The following is a 24,134-nucleotide window of genomic DNA, read 5'->3' as shown; positions in this document are numbered from 1 at the left end:
TAAAAAGCAGCAGGATTACCTTTTTTTTCGCTACTCATATTTCAGTTCGCCACTCAGAGAGAACTTTTCTATCGTGAAAAAAAGTCAAAGAGGGGATTTTTCACGGTATTTACATATTTAATGAACAGATTATAAAAGGTCAAAACTGTGCCCTTTTCTCTCCTCGATTCCCCCCCCCCCCTAAGAAAAGATTATAAAAGGTCAAAACTGTTCCCTTTTCTCTCCCCGTTTCCCCCCCCCCCTGTGCCCTTTTTCCTTCAAAATACGGGATTATGTGTGCATTTGAAGTCTTGTATTAACTGTGCTCCAAATTGAGAGACGAGCTGAGGCTGTTGTTTTTCAGCTCTTTGTTTACCAGAACGTGAGGAATCTAGGTTATGTTGTAGAGATGTGGGGAGAACTAAAGAGTGAGCGAGTTATGTAAAAAATATGGTGTGAACATCGCACAACTTTCTATTACATTTGCAGAATAACGTACCTAGCTGCCAGTGCCAATAGGGGCCGGTACACATCACAAATTTTTTTTTAATATTTAAAAAATATTTGTTTTTTAAAAAAAAAAAAAAAAAAAAAAAAAAAAAAAAAAAAAATCACGTCCCGTGCTGCCAATAGGGGCCGATTTTTTTGGTGGAACATTTTCCATCTCAAATTACTCCCCGTGTAATAAGGGTAAATAATACCTTGAAATTTAAAGTATCCAAACACTGTTGCGCTTACTTGGGTGATGTTTTAAAGTCAAAGAGCAGGAAAAATGAGGAACAAAGGAATTTTTCTTTTTCTTCTACGACTTCTAGATCTCGAGATAAATCTATTTAAAAAAATACCGGTAAATCGTGAACTCTGACGTCACATCATACCCTCGCGTACACGACGACGTCACATTAAATGTTCCGAACAAAGCTCCCTTACAAGCAGCATATTAATTTGTTTGTGCGCATACGTTTCTGCGCAAATCTTTCTGCTCCTCCGCCAGCGTGCTTGCATACTGGCGCTACCTAGCGAGGCAACTGCCTGAAGTCTGACGTCACACATCTTTGAACTCTTTCATTTGAACGGAAAATGAAAATTGAATTTTCGACCTTTACAATTATTTTTTCGGAGTTTTGAACTCAGATTTGGATTTTTCACAACTTTTTACATAGGAATCGATCATTTAATAATTAATAATTTTTACCCATTTGCAACTGCTCCATTGTCTAGGTTTACCTTGCCCTTGGGATCAATTTAATATGAAGCTAAAAGGCAGTGACGTAGAAACTGGGAAGTACCGGTTCCCTTTTTGAAAATTTCACAACTGTTAAAGTGACTCCATGTCCTGGTGGGATAGTAAATAAAACATCATACTACATATGTAATAATATTAGACATTGTTAAAACCCAGCAAGACTTTGTCGGAGTCTAAACAATGTCTCGTTTATTTAAAAAGCAAAATAAATACATTATATACAGCTTTGGCCGGGACTCTAATCTGACTTTAATCATTGTTTAAGTTAACTCATGATTTAATTTGTTTCTTTTTACCCATGTCCTTGTTTAAGTTCTTATTGGCTGATGAATTTCAATCTAAAAGCAATCAATCAGCTTGCTTAATCCAATATTCCAATATAATTAATAAATATGTAGTAATAAAATGCATTTGATAGAAACTTAATCCAATGAGTTTAACTTAAACTAAGTTTTACACCCAGATTGTAGTCGTGGCCTTTAGAAAATAATACAAAATAACACAACCCTGCCTTGCCTTCTATCAAACTTTTGTAAAACCTGCACTGGTTGGTCGAATCAAGGTAATATCAGTTCATCTGTGTTCCTCTTTATTGTTTGGATTAGTCAGAGTGGTTCTTAAACTATGGTCTCCTAACCACAATTTGTCCGCGAGGCCTTTCACAAATCGACGGCGACGGTAGATTTTTCAAGTTTACAATTGACTGTAGATTTTTAAATCTACATTTTTATTATTATTATTATTATTCAAGATTGTACCTCGGTACCTCTTTCGCATTACTTCAAGGCACATTCTTTTACATCCATGCCTAACCAAGAACGGAAAAGTCTGGTTAGAAAATTTCCGCCCTGGCCGGAATTTGAACCCAGCACCTCCGGGTTGAGAGTCAGTGCTCTTGACCACTCGGCCACAGAGACCACTCGGCCACAGAAGTCTACAATTGACTGTGGATTCTTCAGTTTACAATTGACTGTAGATTTTCCTGTCTACAATTGACTGTAGATTTTCTAGTCTACAATTGACTGTAGATTTTCCTGTCTATAATTGGCTGTAGATTTTCCTGTCTACAATTGACTGTAGATTTTCCAGTCTACAATTGACTGTAGATTTTTCCAGTCTACAATCGACTGTAGATTTTCATGTCTACAATTGACTGTAGGTTTTCCAGTCTACAATTGACTGTAGATTTTCCTGTCTACCTGTCTATAATTGGCTGTAGATTTTCCTGTCTACAATTGACTGTAGATTTTCCTCTCTACAATTGACTGTAGATTTGTCTACAACTGACTGTAGATTTGTCTAAAATTGGCTGTAGATTTGTCTACAATTGGCTGTAGATTTTCACAATTGATGACTGTATATTTTCACAATTGACTGTAGATTTTCCTCTGATCAGTGACATGGCTGATGGTGCTCTGATGGTACAAATAGATGGGCGGCGACACAGTCACCTTATGGACGTAGAAGAGTCGCCTCAATTCCTGTAACCGCCTGACTAGAACGTAAACCAGGACGAGGGTGAGCAGTATGCTCCCGTACTGGAGAGTACCTTCCACCACTGACAGGACGATGAGGAGAGTGGTGGTTTTCTTGTTGAGGTTGGGACCGGACTGAAATGAGAACCCGCGGTGTTAGTGTGTGGTGCGCTACTGATATAGAGAGGCAAAGACTTTTTTCAAAGAGGTTTGATAGTTGATAGAGGGAACTGTAGGTAGGTAACTGTAACTCAGTGGCGTAGTGTGGTCTAAATTCAAGCGTAGGGCGTGTAGGGCACTATATTTCCATCACTCAAAAATACATTAAGGATTTAAAGTCAATATTTAAGGGTATTTTAGTGAAATTTTGAGTGTATGGCCGCCATACACGCCCTACATGGAGGCTACACCACTGCTGTAACTGCTAAATATTCGGAAACGGAACCTGTTCCCTTTTAGAAACTGAAATAGCGCCTGTACTATACCATCGGAAATCCAAGATTGCATTTCAACGAAATCGGTTCCATTTCAGAAAGTTTCCCGAAAGGAAAATACGTCCTCTGCAAACGACTATGCCGGCCAATTCTACATTTACCACTTTACTAGATAAGTACGCCTTTTCAAGGCTCCGTTAAGGACCCTTCTATTCATTAGCATGCTTTGCCTATTTTCTCTTGGGTCGGCTATGGTCGAGGTTTGAGACTCCGCTGTGGACACCTACTAAGTGTAGTACCCGCTACGCCAAGGAGACTGTTAATCTACAGTACTTACCCTCTCAATGACTACAGTGGGAAGTATCTGGTCATGTTCCAATCGGACTGGGAAGTCCAGGATCAAGTTCTTACTAGGTCTAGGAGACTGTTAATCTACTTACTCTCTCAATGACTACAGTGGGAAGTATCTGGTCATGTTCCAATCTGACTGGGAAGTCCAGGATCAAGTTCTTACTAGGTCTAGGAGACTGTTAATCTACTTACCCTCTCAATGACTACAGTGGGAAGTATCTGGTCATGTTCCAATCGGACTGGGAAGTCGAGGATCAAGTTCTTCTTCTTCACTTGAACATTCAGCTGGAATGTTGTCTTGAAGCTCATTGTGTTGCCCAGACCCTAAAATGAAGCATTAGCATATTTAGTGAAGCTAAAATGGCATAGTGCAAAATTTGGCGAAAATTTTCACAATAGTCAAAGTGGAGGGGTCGATAAATTGTGGTATTGAAAATAGAGAAGAAGCATTAGTTCAGCGAAAATTAGTGTATGTAGTGCAAAATTTGACGAAAATTTCCCACTATAGCTAGTCAAATTGTATAGGTTGGTATTTTGGGATATAAATAAAATAGAAAGTAATACTCTCTTCCCCCCCCCTCTCTCTCTCTCTCTTCCTTCACTTTTCCCTCTCCCATATGTATTCTCTCTCTCTCTCTCTCTCTCTCTCTCTCTCTCTCTCTCTCTCTCTCTCTCTCTCTCTCTCTCTCTCTCGCTCTCCTCTTCCTTCCATTTTCTCTCTCTCCCTCTCTCTCTCTTTCTTATCTTTCTTTTTCTATCTCCCTCCTTTCGTTAATTCCCTCTCTCCCTTTCTCTTTCACTCTCTGTCTCTCTCTTCTCCTTTTTGTCATCTCTTTATCACTCTCCTATCCACTCTTTGTCCCTTTCTCTCCCTTTTCCTTCACCTCTCTCTCTCTCCCTCCTCTCTTCCTCCCTTTCTACTCTATCTTTTCTCTTTTTCACTCTCTCTCCCTCTTTCTCTTTCACCCTTTCTTTCTCTCTCTCTCTCTCTCTCTCTTCCTCCCTTTCTACTCTTTCTTATCTCTCTTTCACTCTCTCTCCCTCTCTTCCTCACTTCCCTACTATTTATCTCTCTTTCACTCTCTCCCCTCTTCCTCCCTCCCTCCCCACTCTTTCTTATCTCTCTCTCCCTCTCATTAAAAAGTAAAGATCACGTAAAGCCGTTAGCCTTGGGTCGAATGTAAATCCTACGCAGTATGGAGGCTTTTGTTCCAAAGGCCCGAGAGAAAGCCTGTGGAAGTCATATTGTTTCCTTTTCTTATGTCCTGTTTAGGATTTTGAACAAAAGAAAAGTTATGGGTGAGAGAAGAGATTAAGAGAAAGAGAGGAGGGAGGGAGATGGGGGGGAAGGAGGAAGGAAGATGGGGGGGGAAGGAGGAAGGAGAAAGGAGAAAGACAGAGAGGGAGAAAGAAAGAGAACCAAAGAGGGGGGGGGAAGGAAAGAGAAATGAACTTTCAAGCTCTCTTTGAGTGGAAATGAAAATTTTCAGATTTAACATTGCTTCCAAAGTTGATGTTTTAAGCTTTTGAGTAGGTTGGCAAGAGTTTTGCGATGTCCTTGGCCCTTCAGGACACAAATACTTTTTTTACATTGCTTGCAGTGCCTGGTATTGAATTTGTATTTCTTAATGTCCCAGGGGCCTATTTCTCTTAGACAAAGGACTTCTGACTTCTCCACTCGTTTGTTTCACCATAACTGTCGTACCATATGTCTCATTTTGATGAAATTTGGCAAAAATCTTCAAGCCCTAAGGGGTAGAATGCCCCTTTTGGGCCTAGTCGGGTCTTATGGAATACCCGTAATGCCGGCCCTTCACACTGAGACAGCGGTCCGCCAGACGGTCTGACTTTGAATGGCTAGCATAAGGTGCCTTTTTCTGGTCGAGCTCTACCGTTCATTGCGCTCGTATTAGCACTAGGGAATACAATCACAGGATCCCGGGATTGTAATCCCACTTACCGGGTGGATGTCGAAGTACGTTTTCCACTCGTCGTCCCGACTGGTGTACGTGGTGAGCTTGTCGAAGTTGATGTGCGGCAATTTGTCTCGGTCCACCCCGTAGAAATTTCGGTACGATAGTACGAATGGACCGGACAGGCATTTGCCCACGCTGAACAGATTGTCAATGCAGGGCTCTTCCAGACAGTAGCAACTCTCGGAGGCATTGCTAGGATAGGTGAACAGGTCTGGGGATGATTGGTACCGAGCTACCGAGATGAAGTTGGCGTACTGGAAAGAGGAAGTAGAATGATCTTGGTTGGATGGCAAAGATTGCCTTGGGAAATAACTCCGCCCTTTGATTGAATTTCAATAAAGAGTATATGTGTTATTAATCTGTGTCCACAGATGGTCGACGCCGTCAATGGACTCGATCGATGTCGACTGAAATTGAGGAGCTGGGTTCAAAAAGGGAAATATGGATTTTTTGTCCTTTTTGCGTAAAACGGTGTTTTGAATAGAACGTGGTGCGCTGTATCTTCCAGTGTTTGAACTGCAGTGATAACTTTTTTTTTTCGATGAGTTACAGCGTTTTTGGTAAACATACTTTTCAAGGATTTTGATGAAAACTTTAAAGTTAAATATCTCCGTTTGATGATTTTCCTTTTTGCACCCAGCTCCTCAATCGAGAATTTAGATTCACTTCGTCGATCGACGGCGTCAACTGTGTGGACACAGCTCTAGAGATCTGTTATTTCAATTGCATTCTATCCTGTAGAAGTATAAAATGACTAACGTAAGCAAGTAGTAGTTACATAATAAACATTATACATCCAGCCCTATATTTTTATTCCAGTTTTTCCTCTTGCAAACAGAAAAAGAAGAGGGGGGGGGAAAAAAAGGATACGATTTCTCGGGAAAGTAAATATTGATTTCCATAAACAAAGTTTTATGAACCCTGCCCTAGTCTAACCCTGTTCAAGTTCATATTGTTTGTTTTATCTCATCAATTTTACTTCCGAGTACCTACTATATCCAAGGTTTTCTCTTCATTCCGACGTATATTTTTTTTTTTTTTATTGCTCATCAATTCTAGCATGAATTCTCCTTTCTCCTTGTCCAATGATCCGTAGCTTCCCTTTGCTATTTCTGATAACTGATATGAAAAGGACTCGGCTGTCTTCGCGTACGATAGTACAATCCTAACCGATTGAAACTATCGTGTTTAAAATTCAAACGCAACCAACGATCTGTCGAAAGACCGAGTTAGAAGATCAAGTTGGGAGAGTCATATAGAGCAAGGCCGTATTTAGGGACAGGGCCGAGGGGGCCGGGGCCCCTCCTCGAGCTTCATTTTGCTCCTTTGCTATAGGCTAGACCAGACAATTTAGACCACCCCCCCACCCCTTCCCGGTCCATTAGTGCTTGGACTCTCGGCCCCTCCTCGACAAAATCCTGGATACGGCCCTGATATAGAGCGTGTACAGGGCTTGAAGCTACTTTACGCACCCTAATATCTTGTTCCTAAGGCTTAAGGTTATTCTACGCACCCGTGTATCTTGTTCCTTGACAAGCGGCACATTGCGGCACAAGAATCCGTTGAAGAAGCTCACGTTGCCGCCCTCCCGCACACTGGCCGGCGGCCAATAGGCGCCATACGAACCGCGGAACTCATTACACTCGTCGGTTTTCCACACGCTCAGCCGCGTCTGATCGTTGTAGACGATCATGTCGCCTAGTCGATTGACATCCGCGAGTCCAGTGTCCAGCGTGTACCGTGAGTTCATGCTTTTCATAACCTGAGGAATGAATGGAAATGGTTCAATTTAATAAGGGTGCCGAGAACCTGTAGCTAACTAGATTGGCAGCACTTTATTTCAGGATGTATTTGCGAACAGTTCAAATTTTTACTCAAACAACAGAAATAAAGTCAGGCCAGCCCACATAGTTAGGTTGGAAGGTAGTGCGCCTGCCTTGTAAGCGCTAGGTCGAAAAATTCTTCTTGAGAACGTTTGTATCAGCAATGTTGAAGTCAATCTGAAGTTAAGCCTTTGTGTACTCTTCGGATTTCCCCTTTCTTCCCTCAGGATTTTTTTATCTTTTGACATTGGCTACGACTTTAGCCTTGCTAACAAGATGATCCTTGGCATTTGTTAAGGTTCTTCCCGGAAATCCGCCAATCAAAAAGGAGCTTATTTACTCAATGTGTGTTATTTTTTTATTTTTTATCTATCGAGGAGGAAAATGGGTGTCGCAACACATTTTCCCATCTTTACTTGTTTCTTGAACTGATATGAAATTGAATATGACGGGTCCATGCCTTTTCTGTAGTCTCTGAATTGGGTTTGGCTGGATCACACGTGGCCAATAGGTAGTCTGGCTATCAATCGCACCTAGGTATTTGTAGTTGTAGCTGTACATTTTGTGCAACTGAACTGGAATGTTACTGGACACCAGTGTTGCCTTTAGTTATAATCCAGCGCTCAAAATCCAGTGCTGTAATCAATCCGGGTTACGTTATCCCACGCAAGGAATACCTCTTAATGGGTTAATTTGACTTTGATATCTGACCATTATTTTTCTTTTGTAGGTCCAACTTGGATCTATACTTACGCTATCCAGTAGGGAAAACCGCCTCATGGGGCTTTCATAGCCGACCGTTTTGCCCATCTTGTAGATCCATTCCAGGAGTTCGTCATAGTACCCAAACAGGAAGTCGCTTACTTTGAGCTGCAGGAATGGTTCGTACGAGTAGAGCTTGATTTTGGTCGCCATCGCGAGACGAATGACGTAACTTCGCTCTAGTACTTGGTGGAAGACGCCCTGGAAATGATGCCGAAAAAAATGGGTATTAGTGGATTTTGAAAAAGGGGCGTGTCGATTTCGACAGTACTTTAGTCTTTCTACAGTGGATTCTTCAGTTTTGTACTTGGCAACCAAAATTTGAGCTGCAGGAATGGTTTCTCTCGAATCAACTGATGATTGAGCTCCACTTTCGGCGTTTATGTTGCTATGATGGCATGGGTTGTCAAATTCTTTTGGATCCCCGCTGAATACGCATATCTTTGTGGGGGTTTTTCCCTAAGAAAAGAATATCAATAATACATCCAATAGGTACCTCTATTGAATTGATATTCAAAGATGACTTGAAAAGTTCCTTACCAGTAAGGGTATGTTGGGTACTACCACCAGGTCATCTAGAGTGCCTTTGGATTCATTGGGTAGAAATCGCACCGAGCTATCCTCTTGAAACGAAATCTCTGTCTCGTCTGCATTGAATGAAACGTCCTTCTTGTTGGGGATGTCTCTGAAACGGCATTAAAAATGGACAAATTGTGACGGTGAAAAATGGAGGTGTAAAAAATGGAGAAATTGTGCGTTTACACTACAGTTGATGAAAATCGACTGACATCGGCTGGAAGTCGTATAATGAAAAATAAAGTTTTTTAGAGAAGACGTGTTTTCGCCTTGGATTCCTTGGGTATCCACTTGTAAATTTTTTGTAGCCAAAACAAACCGAATGTCAGCCCAAAGCAATCACCCTAGGGCTGATTGAGACGTTGACGAAAAACACTGACCCCGTCTGAACACGGGAAAAGGTGAGGAAGAAGAAGATTTGACTGCAGCTCAAATGTCAAATTACCATAAAATAATTGAGGCAGAGAATGAGAGAACTCCTTAAAAAGTAGTAGGTATCTATCTGTGAGTACCTTCGTACAAATTTAAGTAAAAAATTTTGGCCCATGGGAGGATCGAACTCACGACCTTCGCGTTATTAGCACGACGCTCTAACCAACTGAGCTAATGGGCCAGTTGGTGACGAAGGTAAGAAATAAACGTATACTTTTACATTCAGTAAACAACTCAGTGAGTTGATGGGATTATCATATTTATTTTTACGTGCATACTACATACATGTACAGGTTGAATCATCAATTCATCATAAGCAGAGTCTGTAGACCACAAAGGTATTTGCTTTGTTGACAGAAGTACGGTAATTGATTACATCACTTACTTCATACAAGTAAAACAAAAGCAATTTGATACTACTCGTAAAAATAAGACATTTATTAAACGTCTGACTGTCCCAAAAACGAGACGACGAAACGCTTTTCGTCAGCCTCTCAATCTCTGAATCAGCCCTAAATAGGGTGATTGCTTTGGGCTGACATTTGGTTTGGGTACAAATTTTACGGGTGGATGCCCTTCGCACTCAACCTTTGCTATTTCTTTAGCAAGGGGAATTCAGGCTGGTATATTCTCTGTTTCAAGTCCCCCAGCCAAACTAAACCCTATAATATTTCAAGTGAACCTTGTTGGTATTGTAAGTACTTACCGAAAACAGAAGGGTCCCACAGATTCAACGTCGAAGGGTACACTATTGTTGAGGTTGAACTCTTCAATGTTGGTGTAGTTGAAAATGCTGATGCAAACTTTCATATTCTCCATGGGAACACTCTTGAACAGGCGCAGTGCCCGCGAGTTGGGCTCCAAGATGTTCTTCTGCAAGAAAAGGGCAGAAAGACGGTCAGATCAAGAGAAAACCTTCAAATCAAGAAAAAACCTGCCTCGGTGGCGTAGTGGTCAAAGCGCCCATCTGATGATAAACTGGATTCCGCGGATTCAATCCCAGCCGAGATAATGGTCAAGGTACCCGTCTGGTAAACTGGAGGGCGTGGATTCAACCCCAGCTGTAATACAGTTTGAAGTAAAGTAACTTCTTGGTGATCCACAATCTGAATTGAAACCTAACTTTCGCTTTATAGGATGCTACTTACATGTCGTATGAGTTTCCAGTAGCTGTACGTAAACCAGAAGGTGTAAACACACAATACTGATATGAGAAGTAGAAGTAAGAGCATCAAGTTTTCTCCTGAAATGGAATTGAAAGAAAAATATGTATCAATGAATTATTAATATCCTTCCAACACAGTGAGATAGGTGCCATGCCTATCTCACGGACACCGAAAGCAAAGCAAGCATTCGGCAATCTCCGTAACCTAGTGGGTATCACGCTAGGGTTGCACAATGGAGGTCCCGGCTTTGGTTCCCGGCGCGGTTGAACTTTTTTAGGCTCTGTGCTTGGATTTCTGGTGAAACCTAGCTACTAGTGGCGGCATTACCTACTTGTCTGAAAATTTTGATGATAGTTGGGAAATAATATGCTGTGATACCCACAAAAGTTGTGGAGGAGCTCTACGCTTCACCAGAAGTACTCATGATTTGATTTTTGCTTTGAAAAGTCGTGGTTTGTTTGATTTTTATTTTGTCAATTCATGATTTGATTGAGTTTTATTTTGACAATTCATGATTTGATTGATTTTTAGTTTGACAGTTCATGATTTTATTGATTTTTTTTACGAATGGATGACTTACTGACGAAATACACCAGTGTGTTTCTGTCAGCCGGTTTGCCCATGAAGTCCTTCTTCCTGGCTTGCTTGAGTTGAGACTGCATGGTGCGGGATAAACTTCTGAACTTGTCATTGTCCTCTGATTTTCTGCCGTTCAGTGCCTTGGTGTCGAGGAGTCCGTTTCTGTCTGTGAACATTAAGGGAAGAGTTGATATGATGGATTCAGTTGTTCTTCTTCTTTCTGTGCCCGTGAGATAGGCACCTATCTCACGGTGTTGGAAGGATTGTGGGGTTCAAAAACCCCCTTGGACGCCCTGCAGAAACATTATCTTGGCTCCTTCCATGCCCTTAAGTTGTTGAACGAATGATGGGAGCTGTTAGTTTTAGCTTGATAATTGTGCATTCGATTTAGCCCGAGCAATCACCCTAGGAGTGCTGATTGAGAGGCTGACGAAAACCGCCGACTCCTTCTGAACACGGGAAAAGGTGAAGAAAAATAAGTCGAAGACTACAATTAGTAACAGTGAGCAATGAAAATACATAATTAATATGTTTAATAAAAATAAAAAATTCACAAATATTACAGTAATAATCATAAGGGAACATTTTTCCCTGTCAAATAAAGCGCATGCTGCATGAGTACAATAACTTCGGGAAAAAATTTTTAGCATTGGGAAAATCCTTCCACTTTTCGCCAGCTTTTCGTGTGCTCTTCAGTTGAACTTTTGCTCTTGTCTGGGAAAGGAGTGATAGTTTTTATTCTCTTTTTGGAAACTTTAAAGGAAAAAAACTCGTATTCTAAAGTTGAGTGTTGTGATTTGAACATGACCGTGCGATAAAATAAATAAAACTGTAAAACTGGTTCAATACATTAGGAATTAATAAGGAGGTGGTAAAAGATACTTCTTAATTAAAGATTGCTTAGATTGCAGTTTGAACGATTTCTTTTTATAACATCGCGATCTGACAGTTACCGGCTAAATCATTGTTTTATGAAGATATTGTACCGTGGTATGTTTTTCCATTGGTAAAAAAGGTACCTAATTATTTAAATTTTTAAACTGGTTTCATTGTCAACTTATTAAAAGGTTTCTAAAAATAGTTTCTTGTTCGAGTTATTCGTCACAAATCCATTTTTTTCTACAACAAGAAACTTACCCATTTTGGTATTTTCTCGTCCTATCTCAAAATTTTGGTTTATTGCTAATTATGTAGATTTCATGTCTGTCGTCTCCTAAAGTCCAATACACACAGCTCTTGCGAATGAAGAGCAGTCACACTAAAAAAGTTTACCTACATCCTATGTATTTTTTTACATGTTTTTATTTAACTGGGCATCTCTGTTTGTATGTATGAATATGGGTCAAATCTCGTAACTAACTTTTGAATTTTACAGGATCGAATTAACTTGAAACTTGTTACACTTGGAAAAAAAAAAAAATCTTCGGTCCAAAACACCGAATGTTTGTACGCTTTTATCGATCAAAATATCACATGTTATCAACAGACTATTGGCAGTATGAGGTTGATGTTAAAAGGTTATTTAGGCATTACAGTACACAATTCTTGCCTTGTACTCAGACTCCATTGATAAGTCAGACATATCCATTGATATGCTTCAGTTGCCTCTTGTTTAGTGTGGTCAGGTATTGAGAATCTGATGTGAACATCACACGACTTTCCTGTTCCTGTATGGTTTTGGGGGGTCAAAAAGATATTAATCAAATCGCCGCGCCGCGCTTAAATGGTCGATGGCCTTACTTATACCAAGACCAATATGGTTTTTGGGGTTCTACTCCTATAACTTTGTCGATATCTCTAACCCTTTTTTAGCCCGGCGTACCTAGGGTCCTAGAGACATAAAAGTCGTCAAAATACCACCAACTGCCAAAATACGATCAAAATTCCGCTAACCGTCGCATTGTCGCGTTGGTTGCTTTAATTTTAAACATTTATGTTTATGAGATGGTACTATTTTGAGATGTCCCAAAGAATATTGGAGACCTTCAATTACTTAGTCAGAGTGCTCTATTAAAAGTTCCTCATGAACTTGTCTGTCAAGCGTACGAAATTTTCCTTTGACAAAAACTATCTCTTGAAATGTGTGGGTGCAAAAGCTGTAAAGAACTTCAAAGCCACAAACTAATGTTTCCATCAGCAATCACTTCTTACGAGATAATTTTGCTGTGTGCTACTGTGCAAGACCCCCTAATTCTGTCTTTCATTAATAAAATTAGCATTTTATTGCCAGGTGGCATAGCTGCCAAGTGGCAATAAAGCCCGGTGCACAGACACGCTTTGGCATATCTCCCAACGCAACCTGGTTTTCCTACAGATCTTTGCGTGTGTAATACGCAATTTTTTGCGCAAATTTCACTCGTTTTAGACCCGAAATTTGCGCAAATATTGCGTACACACGCAACGGTCTGTCGAAAGATGAGCTTTAATTGAAGAAAGACCAAGTTATCTGGTCAGTTTAACTCCATATACAAAAAGTCCACTCCGAGGCCTAGGTGCAGGGGCAAACAGCCCTAAAGGATGGGTTAAGCTTCTACCAAATTGGGACTGTTAGGAGACATGTATGTACAATTTACATGGCGTAGCTTCCGTACTGGGATGAAGAGCTGATGGTTTAGTTGCTCCAGCAAATACAACTCCTTCATCACAAACACGAGTTGCTCGAGCAAATACAACTCCTCCATCACAAACATGAATGTTGTTTTTGCGAAGAGACTCAGTAATCTCTCCTGCGTTCGAAATCTGCAATACAAAGCTCTGGAAGGAGTAAAGAAAGTGTTGAAAATCTTGTCTAGAGATGATGTAAACACTGAAAACCAACAGTGTGAGAGCGAAGGAGTGTGAGAGGAAGATTGAGGGATATCCGTGTGTATTTAGAGCTTTGGAATCGAAATTCGAGGAGTATTTGCGGGGAAATCCCTTATTTGAACTCAACAACGAGGAGAGCGGGGGAAACGGGGAAATATTGAATATTGGAGAGATGTGAGAGTACAAGATATCCGAGAAGAAGAAAAAGGTAAGGGAAAGTGCAAGGAAAAGAGGAGAAAATACAATGGAAAAGTGGGAAGATTCAATGAACAAGAGGGGAATTTACTCGGGAAAAGGGAGAAAATGCGAGGGTAAAGAGGGAAAATACACGCGGAAAGTGGGAAATGGAAAGGGAGGAAAAGGAGAACGGTGGGAAAACATTGTACAACAATACTAGAGAACACATTCCAGAGTTTTTATCAATTTCCACATTGTAAACATTGAAAATAGGAGGGAGGGAGATATACAATGAAAAATGCGGGAGTGCCTGTTTCCTGAATATTAAAATATTGTGGTAGGGGACAAAATATTCAATGAAAAAGTCATTGTATTTCTCCCTCTGCATGGAATCAGACAAAAGACGCACCTATAACTCGGGAAGAAAATACACAAACACAATGCATGTGCTTTTTAGGACAAAGGCGATAAGGCCTTAACTAGGTCGTGAACAAAGGAATCGCCCCCAAAAAAATCGCAAAACAAATACCGATGTGCGAAATAAGGCCAGTCAAACGTCAAAGAATCAAAGAAACTGAACATCAGTATGGGCACTATGGGCTACGGTCATTATGGAATACCTAGATTCTTCTTTCTTGGGCCATGTGTGTTTTGTAGATTTGTTTAGGGCTGTTTGCCCTGCACCTAAGGCTTAGAGCGGGCTTTTTGTGCCTTGAGTGTTAAAATTCTCTTGGCAAATTGCTCTTTGTGCAATCTTTTTCAAGAAAAAAGGTTGTCACTTTTTTGCCTCTTCCAAAATATTCAAGCATGAAACTGCAACCATTCAGCGCTCTAAAGCCGCCTATGTGGGGATTTATAATGGGTCCCTATCCCTACACTCCCCACCCATATGAGGATGGGAAGTCCCCTGTCCCGCGTATGTGGGGAATAATGGGGATGGATAATAGGATTCTTCTCTGACGTGATACGTGATGCTTCATCGGCATATGTTATCCGATCAAATTTATTTTGACAGATTTTATTTCAACATTGACATCTTGCTTCAGAAACGTGTCTCAAAATCTCAAATTCAATGTGACTTTTTATAAAAGGCGAAAATGGGACGAAAATTTGATATCTGGAGTTATAAATAGTAGTGTTTTTTTTTCTCTCTCTCTCGTTCTTGTAGTTTAAAAGGGAAAAATATTAGAGAAGCAAAATAGAAACCACTGAACGGGAGGAGCGTTTCATCATTAAATACAAGACAGACGCGGTGGACGCTAGAAAGGAACTTAATAACGGACGACCTGTCAGGAATTAGGACGGAAATGACAGTCCAAGCGATGAAGCTCAACATGTTATTATGAAACAAGGAGAGACGGAAAATGTTCAGACAAAAAAAAGTAGATGGGAAGCATATTAGGGTTTGAATGTGGGTAAGAACAGGAGGGGTGGATAAGATAAGAAGGAGGTGCATAATGGGGATGAGGTGGGGTGCATATGCAGCAGTGACTTGTCTTGAGATATTCAAAAGGGGAACCGAGCTAATAGCAGTCTTACAGCTGGGTCACTGGGTCTTGTTCATCCTGCCACTTTACGTTTTTCTTTTCAACCTTCCGAAAATGGTCTTTTTTGATTAAAAATTATGAACAAAAGGTCGATTCCTACGTAAAAGCTTTTGACGAATCAAAAACTGAAAAAATGTGTCTTTGAAGTGGTGTATTGTTGTTTGGTAGGTGGTTGGTAGATGAATGATGCAAGTGGTGAATTGGATTACATTGGGTCACAAAGAAATTGAACATTTGAGCTTTAGAACTGAAAGCGGACGAAAAAAAAAACAAATAGGTAAATCCAAGAGATAAATTTTGTCGTCAAACGAAGAAGAAGAAGAAGAAGAAGAAGAAGAAGAAAAAAAAATCCCGTCCGTTTTACGTAGTATATTAGCTTTCAGGAGCTGGGGCGAATTCATTCCATGTTCCATTTCACGTAATATCTTCCCGGAATTATCCTGGATTCCATTTGTCTGTATTTTCTTAAACCCAACCCATGTATGTGTATTTTCTGAAACCCATGTGTGTAGAAATTCTTTTCATACCGTTTCAGTCGAGAAAAATTGACAGGTACAGAAAATTTACAGGACAGACATATGGACAAAGAAGAAAATAGTCAAGTTGAAACTTGGAACATTAGTCGAGAAAATTTGACAGTACAAAAAATATACAGGACAGATATACGGACATGGAGAAAATAGTCAAGTTAACATCTGGAACATCATATCATTCATTGAAAAATTAATTGTACAAGTTTTCCTTTCAAAAGGTGTCCATACTCCATATGCTTCGGCATTTAACATCAAATTATTAACAGTGTATCTCTTCTCTTGACAAGAAGAAATGGACTCTTTAATCCTCTGCTCAATCTACTGCATGGAAACATTAATATCGAGATTGTCTTAAGATTTAGCAACCCCACAATAACTGTTTGTAACCAACGCAATAACTGTTATTGTAGCAGACAATAGATAGTTCGTTGTTAAAGAAAACAATAAAACGAACTAATGTACCTTCATTTTCGCTTTTCATTTTCGTAATTACTCCTGGCTCCCTCCTTCCTCGGGTTTTTGTCTTGCTCTTTTTTAATTAATTATTTACCATTATTACATCTTTTGTTTCCTTTGTTAGCATTTTTTTCTTCTTCTTTTTCTAAGTGAACATAACATTAGAAATACAATGTTTACTTGTGAGCCGCGCGGTAGGTCACGCTTTTTCCATGCACGGAGGATGCTTGAGAAAAATTTCGTACCCCAGCAGGAAGAAGAGAGGATTTTTCATTGTGAATAATGAATTTTAAGCTCCATTCCCATTCTTCAAGTTGATACTTCCGTCCTACTTTACGTGAAAGAAAGACCCAGAAGAAAATCAGTTCAATGTTTTCTAAATTCAGAAAATATATGTACCTAGGTACATGCTTCTTTTTTGCCTTTTCCCGTGTACAGTTCTCCCTTAAAAACCAAAATGTCAACTTGACCTACCCTCTTTCCTATTTGTGTTAAATATTCCTTTTTCCAAGATTTTCTATTCTCCCTTTTAGCCAAAACGTATAGGTTCCTAGGTTCGGTATACGAGGTACATAACACCTTGCTTCTGTCGACCTACCGTTCATTCTGTCAGTGGTGTTTCTAAAGGCAGGTACTCTTTTATCTAAATGACTGCCCGTCTGAATTTGTGACTTTATCCATCTATTAAACTTTAACGTCTAACCGAAATGGGATCTTTTCGTCTTGAGAGCATTTTCTCAGACGTATTCCTTGTTACCATCATTTATTTTAATGTTTCTTCCACAATGGCAGACGCTGTTCCTTTAGCAGATTGCTTCCGTTCCTGCTTTTGTTCTCAAAATTATGATCGTCTCTTCTCAAGCAAAGAAAACTTCCTCGGTCATATTTTTCCGTGGCTTCATTGCTTCATCGTAAAGTGTCTTTCTTTGCTTTACCTTTTGTATCTTCGTCTCCTACCTTAGTCCATTTTTCGTTTGGAAAACCATGCACCCTTTCAAAGACCTTCGTTTGCTCCTGATGGATGGATTTGGGATTTGGTCGGGAAATTGTATCACAAATGGATTTATGAGTCTAACGATAAATTGAATAAATATTTATCTTCTTTTTTCAGTTAGATATGAGTTTGTAAAGGAATAAAAATAGTCTACTTATGTGAACTCTTTTGATTTTTTACAAAACTAATTTACATCTAATACCTACCTATTTAATTTTGTGAAAACTTTCAAATATCATAATGTAAATGTTAAAACAATGTTCATGCGACCTTAACGTGAAACGCGTGCAGAAATAGGAAACTGTCGACATTTTGAATCAGTCACTCGACTCATATTTCACCAGGGATACCCTCACACGGGACCTTGATACCGGTGTCTGTGAACTGCTTTGCATATTTCATGCTCAACGTAATTTTTACCGTATACCTACCTACATTTCACATATTTTTCCAGTGAAAGTTTACAACATAAAAGTGAATAAATATTACATTTCTCCGTTGCTGCACAGTTGTGTATGAAATATTTTCGTTTGCCCCGCATCAATTATTTATCCGCTCGCCTAACCCCCGGGGGTTTCGAAGAGTAAACATTGCGCGATAAATCGACCTTCCCCGTGGAACCATGATCCGGTCTGTGTTTTGGATCTTCCTCAGCTACTGTCTAGGCCGGAGCATTGCGTTCAGTTGCGTGTGTAATCCGGCAGAGTGCGAGACGCTGACAGACGATGATTGTCCTGACCGCGCCGGCACGGTATGGGATCCGTGCGGCTGTTGTAAGGTGTGCGCACGCGCGGAAAATCAACCCTGTGGCGGACCGTATGGATTCTTCGGCTCGTGTGCGCACGACTTGGAGTGCGTGGTGACGGATGTGACCAATGAGAACTCGGGCGGCGTGTGTACACGTAAGTTTTAATGGACTTTGTTAACGCGTTTGATTGATTTATACATGTTTATTGACCTTTCATTTTGCATGACTTACTAAGAAATGCTACGAATCATAACATAGCAGTCACTAAAAATAATAAAAAAGTTAGAACAAATATAAAATGTTCGCGTCGAAGGCCTCATGTTGCAGTAGGCCATCCCTGGGAAAACTGCCCAGAGAGCCAGACCTGAAATGATTACGCTTTCAGAACTTTTCTTCACATTGATTGTTTTATATCAGGAGTAGATTGCCAGGTAACTAGGTAGGTACCTAAATAAAATTCCATTTTGATATGAACCTATAATAAGGAAAATATAATACCCCATCACGGTAAACCCAAATCATGTGTGGAAATTTAAACTAGGACAACCGGGTGTTATGTGGAGATGGAATAATGTAAACTCTAACAGTGTACGAGTATTTTATACGGGCGAGGAAAAGTAGAGCTAAATGGTACAAGGAGAATAAAAAGAGAGGTAGAGGAAGAGAGAGAAATGGGAAAGAGTAAAACAGAGTTGAAGGGGAGGGAGAGAGAGAGAAAACGAAGAGAAGGAGGGGAGGATTGTAGAGAGAAACGTTCTGATAACGAAAATTTTCATCGGAGGCACTGACCTATTTCATAACGAAATTAAAGTAGGGGAAGAAAATGGAGGAGAGAGTGGGAGTGTGTGAAAACTGGGTGAGAAATAAAATGGAAGGGCTGGAGAGGATGAGGGGAGGGAAAGTGGGTGAGATACGAATGAAGGGGAAATAAGCTAGAATGTGGCAGAATAGGGCAACAAACTGGACCAGGCTTTAAAAAAGGTCTTGACAATTTACGGGTCTTTTTCCTAGATTTTACAGAAGGAACAGTAGGTACTGGAGAACACAATGCTTTGAAAAATAGGAGTAAAATTTTTTTTTGTTTTTTTTTTTTTTTTTTTTTTTTTTTTTTTTCAAGAGGAAATCATGTAGCTAGGGAGGTACTTTATGTACATATTTAACTAATTCTTGGGAAAAAAATTGATAAATACAATATAATTGACCATTTCAGAGGGCTATAATGATGTGGGTACATAAAACGCAATTTTATTGTTTCAACGTCACTCAACGAAAGACTTTTTTTCATCTTCAAAAAAGTCATTATTTTAAATTCAATTTCATTTTATTAGGATCAGTTTACACAACCCCCAATGTGGGGAGATGGCTCACTGTCCCCACTCTTTCCGACACTTTAAACACAGGATTGTGATGAATCTTATGATTTACGATTTAGGATTTTAAAATTGAATGTTCATGCATAGTAAAACTTCATGAAATTTTATGAAACATCTTCCAACCTGCTCTGGGTAATCCATTCATTTTGATGAGTTTCACCGCTGTTTCACTTGGGGATACGACGCTGTTTCACTTTCGACGGCAAATTTTCGGGAACGGCCAGAACAGAGTTGCAAAATACGATTGGAAAACCGTTTACTTCATGACACTCCGTTTATGACAAACAGGTTGCATTTGCATTTGACATTGTGCAGCTAATATGATAAGAAATTGAACCCGGGGCCTTCAGAATGCAAGGATTTTGTTTGACCAACACATTCAATGTAGTTATGGACGTTATGGTGCATACAAGGTAGTGTTTGTTTTTTAAAACGCCAAATTCAAACGCTTTAAGGAAAAAGAAAGTAAAAAGTAGTAATTATGGTCACAGAAGAACAGAAAAATACATCGTTTTCTCGTAAAAAAACGAACTCAACGATTAAAATCTAAATTTCACTGGAGTTTTTTACGGTGATTAATAAAATAAATCAATGAATTATATAAAGGCTTAGAAAAATCAACTAACTGACCATTGCAAACAGCAAATAATCAGTGTTCTATTTTACATAAGCTCACTGATAGATCTACTTCGGACTCAATAGACAAAATCGAACTTCTAATCTATTTGTGAGAGATTGTATTACACGTGCGTGATATATTTACTTTGTTATCTCTCACTCAGGATGTCTGCGAAATTTTGTTATCGCTTGTTGTGCAAGATTTCGGAACAGGAAAATTGATCATCTGAATTTGAATACAAAATTTTGGTATTGAAAACACGGGTTTCTGATAAGTACCCACGTTTTTTAGAGGTACATATAAAATGAAGTTTTTATCAGAGGGTTTTTTTTTCAATGCCTTTGTGAACAAAAAAGGATTGATTAAAGACGAAGCAAACAGGAAAAAATTAAATTAAAATATTCTACCTAAATTGGGGATTGAGAATTTGATCCCAAATATGATATTAGATTGTGTATTTTTTTTAGTGGATGTGTCACATTCTCCATCGTCACGCCAAGCCGTGCTGATGTTTTCTCATCAAGAATAGTCAGGATACATTTTTCTTGAAGATAAATTCATAAAATTAAGCAGTCTGATTGATTGATCATACGAGTATAATTATATTGAATAAAATTCAGCCATTCAGATATTAGTAAGTTTAAACTTATATTGAGGTTTCGGCCATTATAGGAAATAAGTTTACAGCGTACATAATATGTAGGATGAAAGATAAAAAGTTCAAATCCCCTCTAAATGTGAAATAGTGTGAAATTATGCATAGAATGGGCCCTAAGCAGGGCGTTCACACACCTTTGATCTTTTCTCACCTTCGCAAGGGTTTTTATTTCCCAGATTTTCTGGTAGATAAAATTTGAATACTCCTCCCCCTTCCTGTCTTTTCACACCAGACACCTGACTTCTGAAATCCTCCTAGTTTCGTATTCATGTTTCGCTTTTTCCTCTCTCGATAAAATTTCATTACGGATAAAAACCCGAGTTCACTTTGAAATTGAATTGGCAATGATATTCGTAAAACGACTGCGAAGTTTGACTCTTGTCTGATGATAACATTTACAGACAATGCAAAAAAGGAGAGAGAAAAATCAAGTTGAATAGAGATTCAAAGCTACCGACGAGCAAAACTCTGAACAATTTTGGCCTAGCTCCAGGTGTGCGTTTTTTTTTTTTAGCCTTTGTGCTTGGGAAGAGTTAAGGGTTGAGAAAGTTTCCCGTTCGTTTTTGATTCCATTAACAACAATGTTTTGCCATGTCTGGCGTTTATAGCCTTTGAGCCTTTGTATGAATCTCCAAAATGGTAGGTTACGAGTACCTACATTCTGTATTGTCTGTTATCCCATCCTTCAGGCCTCATAGGAATGGATGGGAAGTCATACTTGTTTTTGGAGTCAAGCACCCATCACTAGTAACATCCGATATCCGTTAGCTACTATTCGTGTTTTGATATTCCTAGTAGACCGTGGTAACGTTTACCTTCCGTTTGACTGAAAGAGGAAACAAAAACAACTTCACATTCGTGTCCATACTGTCCATGTCCATTAAGGAACTGCCCTTTTTACAATCCTCAACCTTTTTGGGAGAGGAGGGGTGAGCTCTAAGGCTTGTATTACTTTGGTTGAAGTCTCAGTGAATCGGGAAATGATACTGCATGATAAAGCATCAAACTAGCAACTGTTAGCTAGCAAATACATAATATCCGGTTTTTAGTATTCCCACATCATTTTGCGAATGTCAAAGTGAAAACTGCGAAAATCAGTCAACGAGAAACGTTGGTTTAAATTAAAAAATTCCTGCGAAGTTCTTCGGCAAAACATAGCAAAGAGCACAACCCACCTGTCATAACTTTTCGTTTACTGTATCAAAAGTTGGTTTTTTTTTTCTTCTTCTGCGCTCTTATTGTCTTGTTTAGAAAAGTTAGAAGAAAAGTTATTTAATTATTTCTATTTTAAGTTCTTTTTTTTTCTCATTCTTCGTCCCATCTTCAAAAGAAAGTTAATTTAAGTCAAGAAGAAAGACGAAAAATGTCCTTGTTTTGCCGGAGCTAAATATAATTGAAATTTAGAAACTGAAAGAGAGTGAGTGCTGTCAAGGGAGTTTTCAGAAATTTGACTTTGAAAAACATCTATGGACCTAAAATAGGGCCTGTTTTGTCAGAAAAAATTGGTAACAAATGGCCTTTTACCAGTCAGATTGACTTGTTGGAAATGGGTACCTATGTTATGTAGGTACCTTTATAACTTTTGGCTTCAACTCCGAAAACGTTTTCATGGACCTGTAACAGGCCCTTTTTTGGCCTGGTTTCTAATTTTCAAAGTCTTTTTTCATGAGACCAATTGACTTGTTGAGAGTATCCTATACATACCTGATGGGATAACATGAACGAAAGGTGTATCAAACGGAACGTACAGAATATGTGGAAATACCCCTATTTTTTATTTTTTTTTTCTTTTATGAAAGCAATGACCGAAGGTACGATAAGCACTGAATTTTTCACATGACCCTAACGTTTCAATTTTCAACCGTTTTCAATTTCACCTATCTAGCCAAGCACAAGCCATCGAGAAAAAAAGTAATAAAAAAATGTGAAAAAAAGAAAAAATAAAAACCCCTTATCGGAAAAAAATGATACCAGAATGATATTCTTTTCCCCCTCCTAAAATTATTACGTAACATCTCCTCCCCTTCCTCCCTCCTGGGTTGTCATCAGCCCCCTCCTATCCCTCCCAAAATCCCCCTCTTATTCCCCCTCCAACCCTCCCCCGCCCAGGGCACTAAAATAATTAAGTCCGTATTTTATTGACTGGAGAATGGAATGGAGATACATGTTACGTTGGTTTCCGATAGCAAATTCTCCCTCCTACCCTCTGTCCCATCCCTCCCTCTCTCATTAGTCCGTCCTTCCTTTATTATTACGATAGTAATAAAAAGGTATAAGGGACGGACTATTGTATTCGCTTCGGTGTCGTCTGTCACTCTGTCTGTCTGACCCCATAGAAGGACTTATCCAAACCTGGTCGACCTGTATATCAAATTAAAGGTCTTTTTACCAGGAACACGAAAGTGGTGGTGCAAAATTTGTCCAGAAAACCATAAAGCCAAAAAACCAAAAAAAAAAACTGGTTTTAGGGGGATTTTTTTCACATTTTCTCACACAAATGAGCTCTGATCTTGAAATTTGTCGCGACGACCTATGAACTCAAAGCGAGAAATAACACTTCAGTCGTTAATTTAAGACCGGTTTTAGCGTCATCTATGTTAAGCTATGCCGAGCAAGGCCAATAAATGGATGGGTGACTAAAAGGAATAAAGGGAGAACGGGCTCTAGTCTTGATCTTAAATCATTACATGAAAGTAAAATAAAAAAAAATAATAATAATAATTCAATATAATATATAATAATAAACTGAATATTAAACAAATTAGGTAGGTACATAGGTACTGATTTTCTTTAATCACGATCGAATAAACTACGGGCTAAAAAATTCCCGGAGGGACGGACCCAGCTTGTTACATTTCCCTTATTCTTTCTCTCTTGATCTCTCCCTCCCTTTCTCAATTTCTTTCTCCCTCGATTTTTCTCCCTTTTCCCTTCCCGTTCCACCTTCATTTTTTTCCCCTTGATCTCTCTCTTCCTCTCCCTATCTCTCTCTCTCTCCCTCTCCCTCCCTCCTTCTCCCTCTTCCCCCCTCTCTCTCTCTTCCCTCCCTCTTTCTCTTAATTTATCCGTCTCTCTCTTGTTATGCTCCCCCTTGATCTTCCTCTCTCTTTCTTCCTTCCTAAGGTCCAGCCTTTCTTCCTCTCATTTCTATCCCCCCCTCTTTCATTTTCTCCCCCTCTCTTCCTCAATTATTATCTCGATTTCTCCCTTTGGAGAAGGGAACTGTTACGTATTTTCCCTCCCTCCTACCCTTGTCCCTCCCTCTGTTCTGGGAATTTTGTTTACCTTATTGAATGTTGGCTGCTTTCTTTTCTGAAAGCTCAAGGCAAGAAAAAAAAAATCTGGTGTGAACACCACACGTTTTTCCTTATCCTATGCTTATTTTTATGATCTATAGTAACTTTTACAATATCTCTAACCTTTTA

At 39.3% G+C, this 24,134-nt stretch overlaps 2 protein-coding genes and 1 non-coding gene across 4 annotated transcripts in view; 1 reads left to right on the top strand and 2 right to left on the bottom strand.

The window, feature by feature from the left end:
• Window positions 1-1,348: 1,348 nt before the first annotated feature.
• LOC103505585 (scavenger receptor class B member 1-like) overlaps window positions 1,349-24,134 on the bottom strand; it is a 53,964-nt gene continuing 31,178 nt past the window's right edge. Inside the window, exons 1-10 of one of the 2 annotated variants that reach the window (XM_008469926.3) lie at window positions 19,556-20,149; window positions 10,801-10,965; window positions 10,203-10,297; window positions 9,761-9,927; window positions 8,587-8,731; window positions 8,038-8,247; window positions 6,975-7,223; window positions 5,446-5,715; window positions 3,678-3,809; window positions 1,349-2,835 (exon numbers count right to left, since the gene is read on the bottom strand). In XM_008469926.3, the coding sequence (XP_008468148.1) occupies window positions 2,590-2,835; window positions 3,678-3,809; window positions 5,446-5,715; window positions 6,975-7,223; window positions 8,038-8,247; window positions 8,587-8,731; window positions 9,761-9,927; window positions 10,203-10,297; window positions 10,801-10,965; window positions 19,556-19,577 (1,701 nt within the window). In that variant the 5' untranslated portion in view covers window positions 19,578-20,149 and the 3' untranslated portion in view covers window positions 1,349-2,589. Of the gene's footprint in view, window positions 2,836-3,677; window positions 3,810-5,445; window positions 5,716-6,974; window positions 7,224-8,037; window positions 8,248-8,586; window positions 8,732-9,760; window positions 9,928-10,202; window positions 10,298-10,800; window positions 10,966-19,555; window positions 20,150-24,134 lie in introns of those variants that run through there. The other variant, XM_008469928.3, reaches the window with a different exon arrangement.
• Trnai-aau lies at window positions 9,162-9,235 on the bottom strand. The gene has a single exon. It is a non-coding gene; the product is annotated as a tRNA-Ile (tRNA).
• On the top strand, window positions 11,352-18,224 carry LOC113465931 (venom protein 302). The gene is made up of 2 exons (XM_026820897.1): window positions 11,352-11,814; window positions 17,429-18,224. Exon 2 carries the CDS (start codon window positions 17,934-17,936, stop codon window positions 18,222-18,224), a length of 291 nt encoding a protein of 96 aa, XP_026676698.1. The 5' UTR covers window positions 11,352-11,814; window positions 17,429-17,933.

This window comes from Diaphorina citri, unplaced genomic scaffold (genome assembly GCF_000475195.1).
Source record: "Diaphorina citri unplaced genomic scaffold, Diaci psyllid genome assembly version 1.1 scaffold183, whole genome shotgun sequence".
Lineage (NCBI taxonomy): Eukaryota > Metazoa > Arthropoda > Insecta > Hemiptera > Psyllidae > Diaphorina > Diaphorina citri.
Note: the sequence above shows the minus strand (reverse complement) of the source record. Positions and strands in the feature narration are given on the sequence as shown.